Source organism: Sitophilus oryzae, unplaced genomic scaffold, assembly GCF_002938485.1.
Source record: "Sitophilus oryzae breed Bouriz unplaced genomic scaffold, Soryzae_2.0 scaffold_1717_pilon_pilon, whole genome shotgun sequence".
NCBI classification, from domain to species: Eukaryota; Metazoa; Arthropoda; class Insecta; order Coleoptera; family Curculionidae; genus Sitophilus; species Sitophilus oryzae.
In genome coordinates, this window is record NW_022146410.1 from 1023716 (window position 1) to 1044870 (window position 21155).

Consider the following 21155-nt stretch of genomic DNA (forward strand, 5'->3'; position numbering starts at 1 on the left):
CCGATCATCAATTAATAAAACAAGAAGTGGTCCGATTTAAACGAAATTTGGTATGTCGATAGATTTGACCAAGGCCAACTTGATTGTATATGACACGTGTCACTGTGACAGTTAGTTTTGACGTAAGAACCGTGAAAAGTTGATGTCGTTCGATCGCGACCAAATTTGGTGGGTAAGCTATGTGAGCGACGGTGCACACGGTCCCACCCTGCAAAGTTGGATACGACGTTTCTTTAACTTCTTCATCAGGGTGGGACTAAAGATTTGATATTGAAGAAAAATGTGGGTCGATTTCGGTATAATTGGGGACGGGCTACAGGATGACGCCCTCGACGTTTCGAACCGATGCCGATGCCTCTAAATGGACGAAATCATCAGGATTTTTATGGGTCGATTGGGACCAAACTCGGCACGTGGATAGAGGTACACGAATGAAATCCTCAGATGGACAGAGGGAGAAACAGAAGTGAGAAGTTTCATTATGCGCACATATGCGCACATAGTGCACACACAATTTTTTTTGTTTGATTTTAACTATATAATTAATTCTTAACCTAAATAACCGTATAATCGAAAAAAAAAACGGCATTAAGAGGGCTTCGAAATGACGATCTATGATATTCACTACATAATATTATATACTTACCTATAAAATCAGAGCGATCGTTATTTTCAGTCCAATCATCGCCGTTTTTATCCATCATACGGTATGATATAACATTTATTAACCTCTGAAAATTATGAAAATAATAGAGAGTATAAATAGTAATGTTTAAGTATAAATTCACATATCTACAAACACTGGAAATGTCATCTCTGAAACAATAAAGATAAAAATCAAAATATTTATCTAAAGTCACTGAGTTGAGAATCCTCGGATTTCATTGTGACTCTTGAACAGAAATTTACGAAACTAAGAAAATAGTATACCATTTGAAAATTCAATATTTCTTAGGTAGGTATGTGTGAAATTGTCTCCGTGGATTCTAAATTTAGTGACTTCATATAAAGTAGAAATTTTGATTTGTATTTTCTTTTCAAAAGTTTGCTGAAACGAACCCCTTCAGGGTAATAGACATTACTTATAAATTCAAATGTTTAACATAACATATATAATGATAAATGTCACAAAAAATGACAAGTTTACTAAAGCTTTTTTTTGTAAAGGTATTGATAAATAAGAACTAGACCCTGATTCAAAATTCTTTCGACAGTTGAAATTGATCTGACCGTTTTTACTGTTCCATTATTGAATGCAAATTCAACTGCTTGAAACTAGTTAAAATCTAATTTCTATATAGAAATCTTAATAGCATAGATAATAATCTATGCTATCTATATGCTTATAATAATAAGACCAGCTGGTCATCTTAATATATTTTTGAGTGAATGAGAAGTTCTAATGCGGCTCAGAATCCGACAGCTACATATGATAATATTTATATAATTATGAAAATCTTAGATTGGGAAAATTTACGGTGACCAGGCAGTTCTAAAATATACAGGATAATTTAAACTGATAAAATGCACGATTTTTAATATATTTTTTTTGTGAGAGAAAAACTCATAGACGTGTACCACCCCTAAAAATATTTGCACTTATTTTAGACTCACCATGTATAATAATTTCGACCATCGAAAACATTTAGAATCAGGACCCTGCTATTTTTTTGAAAATACTTAAGTAATTTCAAAGCGCATGAAACACATTTTTATTATAAAGTCTCTAGTTGAAAAATTTTTGGTTCAGGTTTTGGTATCAATTTTTTCCGCATAATACGTAACTAGATTTGTCTTTGGCACTTTCCTCTTCGGCTTGTTTTATAGAATTTAGTTCTTCTTTGTCATTTGCAGGCTCATTTGCTCTTTCTTCTGGACTTATCATATGATTTGGTACTTCGTATCCATCGTTCTCCAATGGAGTATCAGATTCGGGTTCGTAAAGGAGTTCCAGATATTTTGGAATTTCTTTTGGGCCATCTGGTGATAGGAAAGGTGTTTGTTCCCGGTTGGTTTCGTCGTTGTCGTCGTTTTCACTCTTCCAGGACATACCTGCTAAAGTATTTTTGATTTAATCTCAAAAAAATTGTGTTCTGATAACTGATATAACTACATGCAGAATGTAGGATAATCTAAAAATAGAATAGGTCTGTACATTCTAAATACCATAGGGAAGTAAGTAAACTTACAGAGTAACTCTAATATACAGATTGTTAACTGGACAGTTACTTATAGGGGAACAGAATGGCAACACTGCCTATTGAGAACGCATGCACAGAAAACCCTATAATTTTCTGGCGACTCGTCCCGTCGCGTCGTCTATCATCGACGAGCGGGCCGAGGTTGCCATATTTCAACCATAAAGCTCTTGCCGCGAGTAATAAACAAATTAACAACCTGTACAAATAACATTGGTTTGCAGTGATTTGTACCATTAATATACCGGGTGTTTTCTTAAAAGTGGCTCACTCCTATAACTTTTTTTTCAGACACAAAAAAAGAGATTTGGTATGTTAGTATATGACATAAATTAGGATTGATTGACGTATTCAATTGTTTTCGGTCACTTCCTGTTTCACTGGAAATTACTGCAACTTTTCATTTTTAAATGGCATCCTCGGCCTTTTTTTTCTTTATTCGATAGAAAATGACACTTTGAATAGAATGACATATCATATCCCAAGTAGCATTTTCACGACTTGCGACCACATGTTTACTAAATACAACGTTGGATTAGTTACAAAAAATAGTTAGCTCCGTTCCTTGGGTATTAAAATAAATATAAACGTTGTTGTAACGTTGTGCCGACGTTGAACTAGTACTACAACAAAGTAAAAGCTTCTGCGACGTCGAATAAACGTTGTAACCTTTTTTGCTTAAGGGATCTTTAGGTGATTCGGACAACGTAGTTACAATGTTGGGCAATAAAGAGTTTTCCGACGTCACTTTCAGGACCTATTCCAGCGTTATGCAAACATCGTCTGTTTTACTAATTCCAACGTTGTTTAGATTTCCTTATTCTTACGTTGGTAGGACGTCGAGCCACTACCTTTTTGCAACTGTTTTGAACCATAACCTTAAATCTTAAATTTTCACTTCATTGTTCTGTTCAGTCAGACAGTTCAGTGCTGGTTTTGTCTTTATAAAAAAAAACTTAATTAAAATGGGACATAAGACAGGTACATATTAAACTAAAATTTAAATATACATCGACATATTACCGATACTTTATCCACTCCCTCGTTTGTTTAGAATATAGAGGGCGGCACAAGCTAGACTCTAGGATGACTAAATTAGGCAATCTTGCGACTAGTATACTACCTGTTAAGGCTGAACTGCGACTTTATTAGTCCAGTATGCGACTACTCGGACTACTCCATCTTAATCTCCAAAACAACACAGTGAAAGCCGCCATGTTGTTGAATAAGAAAATGTTTCGTTCCTAAAATAGCAATTCCTGCTTTTTGATTACATTAACTTGAAATATTTGACCCTAAACAACACGCGGAAACAATTTTTTCGACTGCGAATAAATTATTCTCATTTTACTAAAAAAAAAATTTAAGAAATTTTTTAAAACTTCTTTAATTTTAAGGCCCATTAGTATTTTTCAAAGTAGAAACAATACATTTATCAATAAAGTTGTTTGCGTTTAACTTTTTTGCCTTGGGTAACGAGTTACAGAGTCGGTTAAAGTGTTTCAATAATTATGATCTTCAAACATCCTCCACACCTAAATACTTTTGTTTTGTTTTCCTTTACTGCTATCTGGCATATGTCTCTAACTAAATCATAAAAATAATATTTTTACTATAATTATCCCAATTTAGGATAAAACGCGACTTAGACGCCATATTATTATAGTTTTGTATTTCTCTGAATTAGGATTTTAAACAACGTTGCAGTTGGTACTAAATTAGGCTGCTAGCCAACGTCGGTATCCAACGTCGTTTCGACCCAAAAATTATTCTCCAAACTAGTGCAGACTAGGGTTGGCACGAGGTTGCGCCCCGACGTTTGGTCGCGTGACAACGTTGTCCCGACGTCCAAATGCTGCTTGGGATGTCAACTTTAGACAATTTGGCTTAAAAAATTATATTTTAAATTTCAATCTGAATAAGTGCCATGGTTATGTTAAAAAGAGTAATTTTTAATCAAAGAGTCTTCGAAAAAGAAAAATAGATTTGATCGTCTAATGTTGTGGTGAATTAGTGTTAGATGTCGCGAACGATAAATGTTCAGGAGAGCGTTTTTTAATTCAAATTATATATGGATTTTATCGTTTTTCCCGTTTTTAAATGCCTCTGTTTATATGTGACCGTTATCGATATATTCCCGTTTATTTAGGTACCAAAAGGTATAGCTTTTTAAGACGGAAAATATTATGCTTTAAAATAAAATTAGCAAAAAATGAACTTTCATCGGTTTTAATTTAATAGAATAATTTGGTACCACACTCTCTCTCTCTCTCTCTCTCTCTCTCTGAGTATTTCGAATCAAATTGTCATTATGAACCACATGTTACAATTTCAAATAAACCATAATATGAAGGGTCAAGGGAAAAGATTGGTGAGCCATGATAACAATTTGCTCTCGGGTGTTATTTGTCCTTGAATTCTTTAGTCATTGATACACATTGATACTTCTGCACTAATACATTATACGTAAAATATGCTGTTATTTTCTAATTATCTTGTACAAATACTGCAAACTCTTATCAAATGATGCATGTGTAAACTTTTTTGAAGTGAAACTTCTTAACGCGTGATGGGAGTAAAAATTCAAGGCTGTGACACGATACGGCCTTGACATGCGTGCTAGGGAGAAAAAAAAGTGCTAAGTCAATGAGGAAGTTCAGATGGGTCGTGACCTATGAGCTTGAAACTCGAAATGTAGATGGGTCTCGAAGAGCTCTTTTCATGATATTTTGACGACGTTTCGTGCACTACGAAACCCCATCATCAATTAATAAAATCAAGAAGTCGTCCGAATTACCATGGCTCACCACGATTTAATGTGCGAAACGTTACAAAGATAGAGTACAGGAACTTATAAAAATAGCGTAATAGAGATTTGTTAGAACCTGGTAAAGGTATTTTCTATTAGATTAACTACCATAGTAACCGAGATAGTAACGGATACAAACGTACGATCTCAACAATGAGTTGCCTGATTCTTTCCTCTTTTTTGCTTGATTTGCCTGCTGTTTTTCCTTTACAGTATAACTTTGACGCTATATATCTTCTGACTAGGACTTAGAGTCTTAAGCTTGATTTTCATGCATCCGTTATCCGACGACACGGTGATACGATATTAATTTTATTGGTTGAATTGAAAGACTTCGATTGGTTAGAAACGGTTAACCAATCGATGTCGTCGGACAACGGATGCATGAAAATCAAGCTTTATTGCTAACCGATACTTAGAGTCTTATTGCTTTGGCTTTTATATTCTTCTGACTAGGTTGCTTTTTCTCCAGTTTTGCGGCTTCTAAAAATACTTACACTCACTCTGAATCACATACACCGAATATTTAAATATAGCAAAGAAATTGGCTTACCTGCTTTTTTCCCCTGACCCATATGCAACAATGTCAACAATGTCAAGTTGACATATGATATGTCATTCAAAGTGTCATTTTCTATTGAATAAAGCAAAAAAATACCGAGGGTGTCGTTTAAAAATCAAACGTTGTAGTCATTTCCGGTGAAACAGGAAGTGATCGAAAACAATTATGACAAATACGTCAATTATACTAACGAACGAAATCTCGTTTTTTTATTTGAGAAAATAAAAAAGTTAAAGTGGTGAGCCACTTTTAACAAACACCCAGTATATCACAGACTGTAAAGTAGAATCTTTACAATAATAATACCGTCGGCGATTGATAAGCGATAGATTGATTATTTTTAGATACTTTTCTTGTTTTGGAATATTAAACATTCGTCTACAAACGGTTGCTCTAGGTTTACTTATTTCCCTGAAAAAAATGCATATTAAGATCTTCATGCATGAGGGTTATGATTGACATGCTTTAATAAACACTATAAATTTTTTTTTTACTTATCACTTATAACTGATAACTAACTTAATCACTTTTCAAAAGGTGGCTCAAATTAAAGTCAGTTTAGATATTTTAATAATTAATTATTAGTAGATTTTAAAAAATATACAAGATAATTATTTTTTTAAATAATAACGCTACCAGAATAAATAGAACACTCAAAACTGTTAAAAAAATGTTTTATTAAAAAGCCATTGGGCTGAGGCATGGTAACATAATAACACGTAATATACCGGGTGCGTCTCAAAATGCGCCACTTTTGGCCCTATAACTTTTTTATTTTTTTCAGATAAAAAAACGATATTTGGTATGTTAGTATATGACATAAATTAGGATTGATTGACGTATTCAATTGTTTTTGGTCACTTCCTGTTTCACCGGAAATGACTACAACTTATGATTTTTAAATGGCACCGTCGGTATTTTTTTACTTTATTCGATAGAAAATAACACTCTGAATAGAATTACATATTATATGTCAAATTTTGACATTTTCGCATAAGGTTTATTTGAAATTATAACTTGCGGTTCGGAACGAAAATTTGACTCGAAATACCAAGTGTTGAGTATCAAATTATTCGTAAAAAATGCTTTTTCCAGATATGCTAATGAGCCACCCTCGTTCCATTTGAAAAAATTGAGATATGATTAAAAATACGATTTGAGCATTTTCTAACTGGCCAGGACAAGACACTAAAAACATTAAACGATCAAATCTATTTTTCCAAGGCTCCTTGATTAAGAATTAGTGTTTTTAACATAGCCACGGCACTCTAGATTGAATTTTAAAATACAATTTTTTATTAAGCGAGAATGTCAAAAGTTGACATATGATATGTCAGAATGCCATTTTTTATGGAATTTATCGAATAAAGTAAAAAAATACCGAGGGTGCCATTTAAAAATCAAAAGTTGTAGTCATTTCCGGAAGTGACCAAAAACAACGGAATACGACAGTCAATCCTAATTTATGTCATATACTGACATACCAGATCTCGCTTTTTTATCTGAAAAAATAAAAAAGTTATAGGGGGTGAGCCACTTTTGAGACGCACCCGGTATAGTCTGTCCAGTGAGAGAATGGGACAAAAAATGATAGACAGTAGACTTAATTTTTCGATTATAGTGACAGAGAACAAACAAATAGGTACAAAAAAATACATCAAATTTCAAATAAGTTTTAAAATGTCTTACATACATTTTAATTAAAAATTGAATATGTTGTTTTTTCAGTTTGTCAACTTTTGAAGAACTTTATCTCCGTATATGGTTTCAGCCCAGTAAGCTCTCATATGAAAATGAATACTCTACTTGAGTGATGACTATGTCAGAAGTCAACTACCATGAAACCCTCACAAAATTTATAGTCAATCTGTTAGCTATTATACCATACCTGAACTGTTCTCATTCTCATCAAGAAAATATGCAGCATTTGCGATCCCAGCAAGTACTGTAAAGCATGAGATGAAAATAATGTTAGCACACATGCGCAAGCATATCAGTTGTCTTTATGAATTGCCAGAAGTTATTTTCAAATAAGTATGTTTAAAAATAGATTTATTTTTTAATTATTCTTTTGTAAAAATGAAAAATTATACCAATTTTTTAAAATTAAACAACTATATTTGATATCAATTAAACTTTTAGTTATGTAAGCGAAGGCGCGATTTTTAAATTCATTGTTGCCAACCATGGAGATATTCGGCGCCAGGCTGACTAACTGGAATTTAAATTTCGCGCTGGGGATTCAGGTGGTTGCTCTGCTGTAAAAAATGTCAAGTTGCCGCATTTATTTATTTATTTCCTGACATTTAACCTTAAAAATGTTTACTAGCAGACCTTACAGTCGAACATTGTTCTCTTTAGAACCTCTTTTAGTGCGAAGTGTACAAGATTAGTACACAAGTTAAATAGTCGTAAAAAATTCCGTTGCAACTTTATTAGAATATTTTGAACGGGAAAGCGGTAGTAATGGTCTTTTATGTCCCTTAAGTGCTGTTAAGAAGGTGAGTTTTGTTGATGTTAATAATAACTGTTTATATATTTATAATTAATTTATTTTTGTTTCCAAAAATATTTTGATTAAAAGAAAATATATAAAAGTGGGCAACGCTGTGCCGGTCAAGCTCAATCACGAGACTAAAAGTTTATTTGGTCTGAACTGTATTTGAATTATTATGCAAGACAATTTTTTTTAATTAATTAATTAATTTTAATTAATTAATTAATTAAAATTAATTAACCTTAATAAAGATATTTACAAATGATATTTACCAATGTTAGTTCAACTATGTTAGGCAAGAGAATAATTGGTACTTACCATCAGGTACCGTACTAATGTACTGCGTATGAGCACCAGTTACACGATTTCTTAAATGTTCCCTATGGGCTTCGTCGAGGACTTCCAAACAATATTTGAAAGTCGGCCTTTTTTCTGGATCGTGTTCCCAACATTGTAACATCAGTTTGTACCTAAATAAATGTTGTAAAACTTCAATTCCGGCTTTATTTCATGTGATTTTTAATACGTACAATTCTTCTGGACAATCTGTCGGTTTTCCCAGACGTCCACCGGCTTTAACATAATGTAAAACTTCCAGGTTACATCTGGCTTGATAAGGCTGCTGACCAAGGGTCATTATTTCCCAGAGTAGTACTCCGAAAGCCCACACATCTGATTGGCAAGAAAATACGCCGTCTCCTAGCGATTCTGGGGCCATCCACCTTTAGAATAAATAACAATTGTAATTTTTAATATAATAAAATCATTAATATTTATTATACAGGGTTATTCACCACATACGACACGGAGTATTGTAGCTAAACGATTAGATTTTTACATATTGTAAGTTTTGGGTTCGTTGAAAGACTATTAGAGCTACAATATAAAAATGTTTTTACAAGATACAGAGTGTCCCAAATCGATAAAAAAATAATATAGTTGTATTTTTTAAACGTAACATCCTGTATATTATTTTATTTTTAGATTCTACGATTGAAATAAAGGTAAATTTGATCAGGGTTTGAAAGTTTTTAATGCTAAATACATATAGCTAAATATTTAATGAAGTTTATTTATCGATCAGATGTTGTATTGCTATAATAAACAAAATACTACCTTATAGAGAGTGCCTAAAAGTTTATATTAAAAAATTACTAGCTTTAAACGGCAATAACTGGTTTAATTAAAATGAAACACCCGTATACACCCTGTATATTTTACGAGAATCAGATGCACAATTTAATAGTCTATCAAATTGTATCATACCATTTTCTACCTATCTCATCAAGTTTTCGTAGAAAATACATTTTCTTATAATTTAGACCTCATTTATCAATATACCCATGGAATATTGACATTTTAGATTATTTTGAAAGATGTAATGAATTTTCGAAGAGTACAGATACTAATATAGACCACAGTAGATTGAAGCTAAGAAACAACGGCGAATTCAGATTTTGTGGGAAAATGGGGAAACACCAGGAAGACCTCATCACTGAGTGCGCTGTGACAACCATTCGTGCCATAAACTTTGGTACGACTGATATAGGAGATGGATAACTAGCCTCTGTGAAGCCGTCTCAAATACTTTTGCTTTTGCCAAACCCCTGGAACTGTATAATGAGTTATATACCTCGTAATAACTTAAGAAAGGGGACACACAATAGATCTGTAAGGTCGAGGTGATCCCCCCCCCCTTCCTCCCAAACATTCAACGTTCTACGTCGCTTAAAATCTCTTTTATGGAATCTACTCTGTACTATGCCAAGTCTGTCTAACGAGAGGAATGACAGTGACACTCATGTCTGTCATTTTAGTTCACCGGTAAATTGTATTTTTGAACGTTGTCTGTCGAAATATTTCCTGGCTCGTTGGACAGACTTTTAATAATATTAAAAAACCATATACATTTTAGACCGTACAAGTCAAATACCGTAGTAAAAATCTCTTCAGTTTAACTTTTTACAGCAAGTTAAAAATCATTTGCATCTTACCTGACTGGTAGCAACCCTCCTCCTTCCTTTCTGTAATAGTCATTCTTATAGATATCTCTTGTAAGTCCAAAATCTCCAATTTTAACTATTCTATTCTCGCTTTCAACACAGGAAACTAAACAGTTTCTGCACGCCAAATCTCTATGAACATAATGCATTTCTTCTAAATATCTGCAACCTTTAGTAACATCCAGACACATCTTTAGCAGTTCTAATAGGTTCAGCGATGGAGTTTTGTTCTGGAAGGTAAAATACTTCTTGAAATGCATTCTTTAATTAAAAAAGATGTACTTACCAATGGATTCCGGGAATTTCTCAAATAAGTGAGCAAATCCCCACCTTCCATCAGCTCCATTATTATAAATTGTGGATCATTATCCAAGCACACTCCAAGTAACTGAATGATATGTTCATGCTTAAAATGACTCATTAGCTGAGCTTCTTGCAGAAATTCGCTCTTCTCCTGATCGGAGGCATGTTCCTTCAACGTTTTAACAGCGACTTTTTGCTCAGCTACATCGCTGCTTACTCCTCTAGCTATGCCTTTGTAGACTTCACCAAAAGCACCACTGCCTAGGAACGTGGACAAAGTTATCTGATCCCGACGGATATGGGGCAACAGGGTGATATCGTCATTGTTAGGGGCGCCTGATACGTAGAGGATGTTGGTGCTGTGAATCCCGCGTCTGGGTAGTTCTCGCAGCGTTGCCAGTTCTACGTCGGGTCCTCGTTGAACGGTTGTGATTTGTTCGACTTTTTTTTGCTTACCGCATCTTTTAGAGTATGTCACTAAAAAGTTAAAATCAAATTGTGATAAAGAAATAAAACAGCGACATACGTTCCAAAAGCATGGAATATCGATTAGGTAAAAAGTCATGGTTTTAATATATTAAATATTTTTTCTTATTAATTTACATCCTATCATTAATCGAGAGATTTCTTTGCGAAACAAACATCTTTAAATAAGTTAAATTCTAGTTATTATACGTCTCTAGGAACTTATGCAAGTACAGGGAGAGACTCATACATTACAACACATTACAAATAAGCCAAAACAAGAGTAATAATATATAAAACAATCCCAGAGTTTCCAACTGGCAAGGGAGTACGACAGAGAGAAGTGATATCCCCAAAGCTGTTTACTTAAAAAAATCTTCCATCAACTGGACTGGACGAACGAAGGATTAAAAATAGATGAAGACTATCTTAACCATCTAAGAATCGCTGATGACATAGTCCTAATTGCCAATAGTCGTGAAGAACTACAAGCATATAAATTAACGAACTAAATACAGCCAGCAATAAAGTACGTCTCAAAATTAATTTAGCAAAAACTAAAGTAATGTACAGTGTCCCACTAAGAATAGCTCTCGGCTGTGTCTCGGAAAGTATTAGCCGTAGGGCCTACTGAAAATATATTTATAACTAAAGGAGCTATGAGAAATGCCGCTAGAGAGCGCAACTGCAATGGAAAATAAGAAAATAAGATTTTTACAGAATTTTGCCTAGATAATGGATACTATAAATAATAGCTTCATAATCTTCAGTAAATTTTGGAATTTTCAGTTTAGAACCATTTTCCCCTATCTGCTAAAATAAAGTGGTGGGGGAAGGTTAGATATCTATCTTGATTTAAATGTTAATAACTTCGGACTGGATGATCAGAATCCAATAAACGAGGGCTCGTTTAAAAGAGCGTTTCTTACTATATATTATACCATAAAAATAATAATAACAAGGTTTTGAACGTAGAAACTGGTGGGCGTTTTCTTACAATTTAACAAACATAGCGCAAAACAAAAAAATTAAATACGATAGTATATGTAATTTTAGCTGATAGTAAAGAGTGGCAAAAGCTTAAAAAGTCAGCGAGAACCGCATCTTGATATCTTCTTTCAAACCGAAGATATTAGCAAAATTATAATAAATACGAAAAAATAAGCCCTTAATTACCTTATTTTTACAACACGGTATCAGTAGCCCTTTTGATTATGCCCATTCTAATAAAAAAATAAGATAGAAACAGTTAGTTTATCTTACATCGACGATGTACCAGAATACCATAATACCAGATGACCAGATGTATTAATATCTAATAATTAAGATATTAATAACAGTGAACAAGAAACGATGATTCAGTGAAGTCATGGTAGGCTTTGGAAAAAAGTTGCTTTCGACGTAATAGTATAAACGTCAAATTGTTATTAGATCAACATTTTGATAGTTGTAGCCAAGGACACTATATAGAGATAAGGATTGTTCGATTCCTATCCGCCTGCACTGTCAGTTTTTCTACGTCATCTAATGACCCAGTTGCATTTCGCGCCAAAAGTTTTAAACAGTGACAGTTATTTTTGCATTTGACGGACGAGCGCACAGTGCGTTGGAAGATAAATTTCGCGGGACAAAAGCGTTTGGTTAGAAATAAGCCAAAAAATGTGTACTGTAAGAATAAATAGTAGACATTCCAATTGATATAAAAATGCATGAATATTCTTTGTATTTCGATACATTTTTATCAACCAAATTTGGTCGTTTTCTGCTCAGCAAGGCAGAGATCATACGAAAACACAATATTTACAAGTGCTTATACATTTTATTCCAAAGCCAAATTATGTTGAAGATTGTCAAAGGTATGTACTTTTCTACTGTACGTATATTATTTGTTCAAATCCTTTGTGCCTTTGTTCTGCAGATATCAAACTTTCATTTTTTTTCAAATATCGATATATTGAATGATGTAGATCTTTTGAGTTACCAATAGTTACCAACATAGGTAGTTACAGTCACAGGGAGTTCAAGCTTAACAGGTGAATGCCCAAAAAGTTTCATTTCAATCGGATAGTATAAAAACAAAACAATAACTCCATCAAAAGGCACTGAGTTTATAAAATTGTCTTAGATACTTACTATATATGAATTTACAATTACCGAGTGTTAAAATTAAAATTAAAATATCTATCTTAATTAATATTTTTAAAATAAAATATAATTTTTTAAAATAAAATATAGAGGGTGTCACAAGATTACAAAGTAATTGAAAAATAACTGCTAAAGATTTTTTTGTAAGTATTTCACCTGATATCATAATTTTATGTGTTTGGCAATAGTTTACAATACGGTTTTTGTTTGGTTTGGATTAATAATAAATTAAGTTGTTAATAAATAAATAAATTTAACCATATAGTTGCTATATATTAGACCATTTGCTACGTTCTTAGAATTTAAGTCCCAAACATTGCTCTTGAGATTTTGTCCCGCTAGAATAACCATCCGCTGCACTGTGGAGCGCTGGTCAGCGCGTGACGTAGCATTCCACGGCGACTACGACAGCGGCGATTTGACACCATCGAACAGTCCTTTAGAATATATACAGTCCTTGAGTTGTAGCAGCGTTTTTTATCTTTTAATTGCTTTTTCAAAATTCTTTATTATTTGAAGCAGTTGAAGTTGTTGGGCATTTTGAAAAAGCAATCAAAAGATAAAAAACGATGCTAAGACTATCAAAATGTTGATCTAAAAACAATTTGACGTTTATATTATTACGTCGAAAGCAACTTTTTTCCTATAGTGGACATAGACGAAATATTTGGGACAACTAATACACAGTCCGGGATCTCTACTACCAGAAGTCAGCAGAAGAATTAAGTTGGGCCCGCAAAACCGATAATAAACAACCAACTACAAATAGATAATCTAAATACACTTTTTTTTACTTTACACTTTTTGCAGACGATGCCACAATACTTTGGAGTGGAAAGTCTGATACTTTAACAGACTTTGTAAGTCGAGATGTGGCCTTAATTAAATATTGGTGTGACGCTAACAAGATGTGTTTAAATTAAAAAAAAACTAGTGTTATGTCTTTCAAGTATGATATTTCCAGTATCAATATTGAGAATCATACATTGGAAAATAAAACAGTGAATAGATTCTTAGGGATATTCCTGGATAACAGGTTAAAGCTTGAGGCCCATGTCGACTACATTATCCCTAGGATCTCCAGTGCCTGCTATGCCGTGAAGGTTATAAGAGGTGAATTGGATAAAGAGACAGCTAGAGGGGCCTATTATGCACTGATTGAGTCACAGTTCCGATTTGGGATATGTTTTTGGGGGGCATGTTTCAGAAAATTGTTCGATGCGGTTTTCATAATTCAAAAAAGGGCAATAAGAAATTTGTGTGTTGTTGACGTAAGACAGTCATGTCGTCCTTTGCTTAAAAGGGCAGATATCTTAACTCTACACTATCTTTTGATATTGGAAACTGCATGTCTGATGCATAAGAAATTCAGAGACCAGATTCGGAACGTGTCCGCCTTTAACACCCGACAATCCTATGTGATTATGATTCCTAACAGTACTAGGAGAATTTTCAGGTCAGGGGCTTGGAACACCCTCAAAACGAAAATTCCACTTCTCCAACTCCTAGTGAATGACATACCAAGAATTTACAACTTTGAGAAACACCTGACTGTAGTATTGAGTAATAAAAAGGATTGGGAAGAAAGAAACGCTTACTCAGCATATAAAAGACCATAACATCACGTGGTATACAATGGGCACCTACCCCAGTATCCTTCAGCCAGAAATTTACGCTATCGAAAGATGCGTACAATTTATCTTAGATAGGAACTATCGAAAACAGGAAATTGCCATCCTATCCGATAGTCAAGCAGCACTTAACGCGATCAACTCAGTAACCATCAATTCGAAGTTGGTCAAAGAGAAGCTCAACAAATTAGGCAAAGAAAATAAAGTCCTCCTACTCTGGGTAGAGATAGCTCACCAAGGGATAGAAGGCAATGAAAAAGCAAATAATCTAGCTAGGAAAAGAGCGAACACTCCCCACTAACTGGACCAGAACCGTTCTATTTTCCAAACGAGAACCAACTAAAAGCGGAATTGAAGAATCTGGAAGACTCCATCCGTAACTTGGAATGGGTGTCCTCCAACGGTCTAAGTCACTCGAAAAAGTTCCTCAGAACTTACGACCGAGAAAAATCAAAGGTTTTCCTTAATTTAAGTAAAAATAATCTTCGGATTGTCACGGGGTTTCTAACAGGACACTATCTCCTCAACGAACACCTCAGTAGGCTGAAACTGAGAAACAACGGCGAATGCAGATTTTGTGGGGAAAATGGGGAAACACCAGAACACCTTATCACTGAGTGCGCCGAGACGACGACCATTCGTGCCATGAACCTTGGTACGTCTGATGTCGAGGATGGAGAGCTGGCCTCTGTGGAGCTGTCTCAGATACTGGCTTTTGTTAAACCTCTGAGACTGTATGATGAGTTATAACTCGTTATAACTCAAGAAAGGGGAACACACAATAGATCTATAAGGTCGCGGTGATTAACTCCCCGCCTAAACATTCTACATCTACATCTATATGAACCCTATACCATCATCGAGTTTGGTCCACGAATTTTTTGTGTTCAGTGGCAAAAAGATATTTAATCACCTGCCACTGAATATAAGAAAAATATATCCTCATAGGGCAATTAAAAGGGCTGTCAGGTCCTTGCTGGTTGCGAGGCCATATTATGACGTGGAGGAGTTTTTGATTTAGAGGCGCTGATTCTTGGTAGGTCCGACTTACATATTTGACTGTCGGGAGGTGTTTTTGTTCTATTTTATTCCATTTTTATTTGTAGATATATTTTTTTAAATTTAGGTCTCTTAAACTAATGAACGTATTTGTAAGATTTCTGTATATTTTGTGCTATCTTGTTTTTTTTTTATTATTTTGACAAAGTTCGTGTATTTTGTATTTGTTTTATGTTTATTTATTATTTGACACAGCTTTATAAACAAGAGAAATGTTATAACAATAAAGAAATGATTGATTAAATATGGGAGGGATGCTACACCAAATTGGAAATGGTTGAAAAGAGGAAAATGATTATATCAAATTTACATTGTTAGATTGTTTTAAGTGTACCTACCTAAAAATTGATTTGTGTCAAGTTGTATTTATATTATACTCACAATAACTAAAACAGATCACTATAGTCAGACATATTATTATAGGGACAAACGTGGCAATGAAGATAAGGTTGATTGGATTCTTCTGTGACAATCTCTCAGCTTCCGTTATATCAAAATCGGTGCTTTCAGGACTGGGATCGCTCCAACCATATGAATTCAGAGCATACACTCTGAAAGCGTATCTGTATTTGTCACTTAAATCGCTTATCACCCAGGAATTGTCTGTAAATAAGAATTGTTATAATTTAAAATAATTTAATTTATAAATTCAATGTAACCTGTTCCATTATAAACTTGTTCCCAAGTAAATTCTTCCTCTTCGATAGATGGCGCACTGTGAAACCAAGCCGTCCTATTGGTGGTCGTGCTTCTTTTGTTTCTGAACGTTATCAGCTTTAAGCATTCTAATTTGTAGAGTTCTATTGGGGCGCCATTGTCTAAAGATGCCTCCCATACTACTTTGTAAATATTAGGACCGGAAAGCTGGATACCTGGGGTACCAGGAGGACTTGGTCTATCACCTATAAATATATTTTTTAAAGTAAATCTGGAACATTTTCCTTAGATTATATAGAGGCCCTTTTTCGCAATATAATCTTAAAAAAAATGTGAATATTTTTAGATTAAGCTATGTACTTGATATTTTCGGTTTAACCGGAAGTGGCTGCCAAGTTGTTTACTTTATATACAATCACCCTATGTATTTTATATATTTTGGATTCTAAATGCAATTCTAAATACATACATGATTTGTACATGGTTGTTCACCACATACGACAAGGAGTATTGTAGCTAAACAATTAGATTTTTATAAATTGTAAGTTTTGGGTTCGTTGAAGGACTATTAGAGCTACAATTTAAAAATATTTTTACAAGACACAGAGTGTCTAAAATAAGTAAAAAATATTATAGTTGTATTTTATTTAATGGTAATTAACCCTGTATATTATTCTATTTTTAGATTTTACGATTGAAATAAAAGAGAAACAAAAAGTAAATTTTATTAAGGTTTATCGCACTTAAACCTTACCTTTATGAAATATTTTTAGTTATATGAAATTGCAGTAAAAATTTTAAGGCTTCATTTCTCCAAGGGTATCAAAGTTTTTAATACAAAATATTTACTTAAGTGTATTTATTAATTAGACATTGTGTTGCAATAATAAACAAAATACTACCTTATAGAGAGTGTCTAAAAATTTATATTAAATAATTACTAGCTTTAAACGGCAATAACTTGTTTAATTTAAATGGAACACCCTGTACATTTTACGAGAATCAGATGCACAATTTAATTGTCTATCAAATTATTTTAAACCATTTTTACCTATCTCTTCAAATTTTCGTAGAAAATGCATTTTTTTATAATTTAGACCTCATTTATCACTATATCACTATATTGACATTTTAGATTATTTTTAAAGATTTAACAAATTTTCAAAGAGTACAGATACTAATATTGTCGATATAGTTCGCTTATATCATTAAAAAAAACTGTTTAAAATGTTTTTTGTTAAAGGGGACCAATTAATATGATTCCAGTTTCCAATATTTAAACTGCATTAATTGACTGTTTAGGTTGATTAATAATAAGACAGGTCTACAATGATTTTGTTGCTGCCAAAACTAAAACTGATTTTAAGTATATTAGATACCCTGATTCTACCAGTATACTTCCTTTTTAATGCTACGTGTAATTTTCGAGAAATTTTTTGTTTTTTGTTATACCTGCAATAACATAAAAAGGAAAACAAACAATTTTAAATTAATTAATGAGATTATTCTACAGGTTAAAAGCTACTTTTTTTTATTTTTTACGATGGCGGTCATAAAAAGGCAGGATGACACGATTAAAGTTACTTGGATTAAGCACACTTGAATGTTGCGATATAACTGTACTTAATAATGCTGCGCGCATCTCACTTGTACGCTGCTTGTATAGTATTGATTTTTTTGATCAAATTTGAGTTGGAAGGCGTTTTAACATCAAAGTTGCGCAAGTAGGTTGGCTTCCAACTTACTTGGATGCTACGAAGCCGTCCAAGTAAACTTTGATAAAACATTTGATACCATCTAAACAGCGTAGAAGTGAACATCTGCATAGGTTGCGTTGGGTTGGTTTGGCTATAAATATTTAGTATTAAAAACTTTGATACCCTTGGAGAAACGAAGCCTTAATTTTTTTGCTGCAATTTCACAAAATTGAAAATGTTTCAAAGTCGGTAAGGTTTTAGTGTGATAAACCTTAATCAAATTTACCTTTATTTCAATCGTAGAATCTAAAAATAGAAAAATATATAGGGTGTTCCATTTAAAAAATACAACTGTAATATTTTTTACTTATTTGGGACACTCTGTATCTTGTAAAATTATTGTAGCTCTAATAAAATGGCTGGGGAATGATAATCGATGATAATTTTGGCGAGGTCAATTTCTAGACGTCATTTACTAAAAATTGACATAAAACGTCAAAAATTAACACTAATTATAGAAAATTTTAAATTTAATATTTCCAGATACACAAATCTATTTCCAGAAAATATTTTTTTCTCGAAATTTAAACTACACCATTTAAAAATTTTAAAAATTTCTCCAGCCATCTTTGACGTCGCGTCGGTTTTTCAATCGTATGGTATGGTAATATCAGAGTTGGATAATTATAGATTTATCCACGGTACATTTATGATCTACAACTTTTTCACATACCTAGTGTTTCAAATGTAAACCTGGAATCTGACGGCCACACATACCATTCAGGATACTTGTCATACAATAAAGCCAGCCGAAATTTGTATTGGTTCTTTGGTTTTAAATCCTCGACAGCTATTTCAACTAAATCATCGTTCTGATCGGTTTGTTTTACTCCAATCCACGTATTGGTCGAAGTGATAGGAGCGTACTGGATAGAGTATTTGTATATGTGAGGAGTGACTTCCCACATAAGGAACAAGCTTTGGGAAGTTCGGTTTGTTAACTCGAATTCCGAAGGTTCTGGATAGGTCGTGATTTGAACTCTGTCACTGTCCGAAGACGTTTCGTTTGTCTCACTGTAAGCTCGAATCCAGACGGTGTACGTTTCGTTTGGACTAAGTTTCTGTAGGAGAGTAGTCAGCACGTCCATTTTTTTATCGACGAATCTTAAATCGCTGACAGGTTGCTCTCCTTTTTGACGCACTCCGGTAAGCGATCCTTCTGTCAGCCAGTGTATTTCGTAGCGGATTACATCTCCGTTTAGCTGACTTGGCGGGGACCAGTTAACTTGTACCAAGGTAGGATTTAAAACTGCAGCTGATATATTTTGTGGCTTGGAAGGCGCTGAAAAATAACAGTCGTATATTTAGAGAAGTGATTTATTATTGTAAAGAGATTAACTAAATCTCGAGGCAGTAATGAAAACCATCTTCCGAGGTATCAGCCATCGTTCAAAATTACGTCATATATTGTCGAACTCTCTCAATCACTTGAGAACCAGATGAAAGAGATTATTGCATGACGTCATTACGGCATTTCGTAAATTAGTAATTATTGTCATTATCATTTATTTGATTTCGAAATCACACAAATCAGTCAAAATTTCCTTATAATAATTGGCGTTGTCATTTGATTTGGGGTTTTCGTTTGAATGAAAAGACTAAGGAAGGAGTATATGAAAACTCTTAGATCCACCGCAATGGGACTCAAATATGGCCAACATAAATTCCGGTTTATCAGTGCCGTTCTAATTTTATTTAAAAAGTGTACTATGATGTAGGGTAGACGTGGGGTAGACTCAATAATTTGTTGTTTTATTTTACGTTGTGAATAAATGTTGGTAGTTATTAAAATTGTTATAAAAATATATAATTTTAATAAAAATAGATAAGTTATAATAATTATTTATTAACACAAACATACGATACGCTACTGAAGCAGGTAAGTCAAATTGACGTATCTTAATTCTTTGACATCTTTGAATAAGAAGACTAAGGAAGGAGCATAATGCTATCCATGTATTCAATTATGGTGGGCGGAAAAGCCACCATAAAAGCTCTCTAGGGTGGGGATCCTTGACAGTTCTGTTTGACGATTCATTTGACACATTTGAATTTGATTTGAAATTTTGTGGATTTGTCAGTCTTTACGGAGCTTATTTTATGTTATTTATTATTTATTCTACTACTGATAGTTGTATAAAGGTAGTAAATCTAGATGGAAATTGCAGAACTTAAATTAACAGTACACTATCGCGATTTATCGAAAAAGACTCTAAAATAGTTGGTTGCGTAGCGTGCGGTAGATCTCGGCAAAAATTGAGTGAAATAATGGAACAACTTTTCTAGTAAGTGACTATATGACATACGTAGTAAACCGATCTTTTATGAAATTCACTTAAATTAACTAAATTATATATTTTTCTTTGCATTTTAGCTTTTATTTATTACTTGTCAAAGATTAGATGTCAAAGAATTTAGATACGTTAATTTGACTTACCTGCTTCAGTAGCGTATCAGATGTTTGTGTTAATAAATACTTATTATAACTTATCTATTTTTATTAGAATTATATATTTTTATAACAATTTTAATAACTACCAACATTTATTCACAACGTAAAATAAAACAACAAATTATTGAGTCTACCCCACGTCTACCCTACATCATAGTTTTACATTTTTTAAATAAAATTAGAACGACACTGATAAACCGGAATTTAAGTCGGCCATATTTGAGGCCCATCGCGGTGTACCTAAGATTTTTGATATGCTCCTTCCTTAGTCTTCTTATTCAAAGTTTGACATCTAATCTTTGATAAGTAGTAAATAAAAGCAAAAATGCAAGAAAAAATATATAATTAGTTAATTTAAGTGAATTTCATAAATGATCGGTTTACTACACGTATGTATATTAAAAATATATAGTCACTTACTAGCGAAAAGTTATTTCATTATTTCACTCGACTTTTGACCGAGATCACAACGCACACAACTATTTTACAGTCTTTTTCGATAAATCGCAATAGTGTCACTGTTAATTTAAGTTCTGCCACAATTGCCTTCTAGATTTACTACCTTTATACAACTAGCAGTAGTAGAATAAATAATAAATAACATAAAATTAGCTCAG

At 33.3% G+C, this 21155-nt stretch overlaps 1 protein-coding gene across 6 annotated transcripts in view; it reads right to left on the minus strand.

Moving 5' to 3' along the window:
* Positions 1–313: 313 nt before the first annotated feature.
* Positions 314–21155, minus strand: part of LOC115881382 (proto-oncogene tyrosine-protein kinase ROS-like) — a 56764-nt gene continuing 35922 nt past the window's right edge. For 2 of the 6 annotated variants that reach the window (XM_030898840.1, XM_030898836.1), the window contains exons 18-26: positions 18760–19368; positions 16332–16574; positions 16054–16275; positions 10356–10849; positions 10061–10299; positions 8597–8788; positions 8385–8536; positions 7458–7514; positions 314–2055 (exon numbers count right to left, since the gene is read on the minus strand). In XM_030898840.1, the coding sequence (XP_030754700.1) occupies positions 1760–2055; positions 7458–7514; positions 8385–8536; positions 8597–8788; positions 10061–10299; positions 10356–10849; positions 16054–16275; positions 16332–16574; positions 18760–19368 (2504 nt within the window). In that variant the 3' untranslated portion in view covers positions 314–1759. The remainder of the gene's footprint in view (positions 2056–7457; positions 7515–8384; positions 8537–8596; positions 8789–10060; positions 10300–10355; positions 10850–16053; positions 16276–16331; positions 16575–18759; positions 19369–21155) is intronic. The other 4 variants (XM_030898837.1, XM_030898841.1, XM_030898839.1 and 1 more) reach the window with 4 other exon arrangements.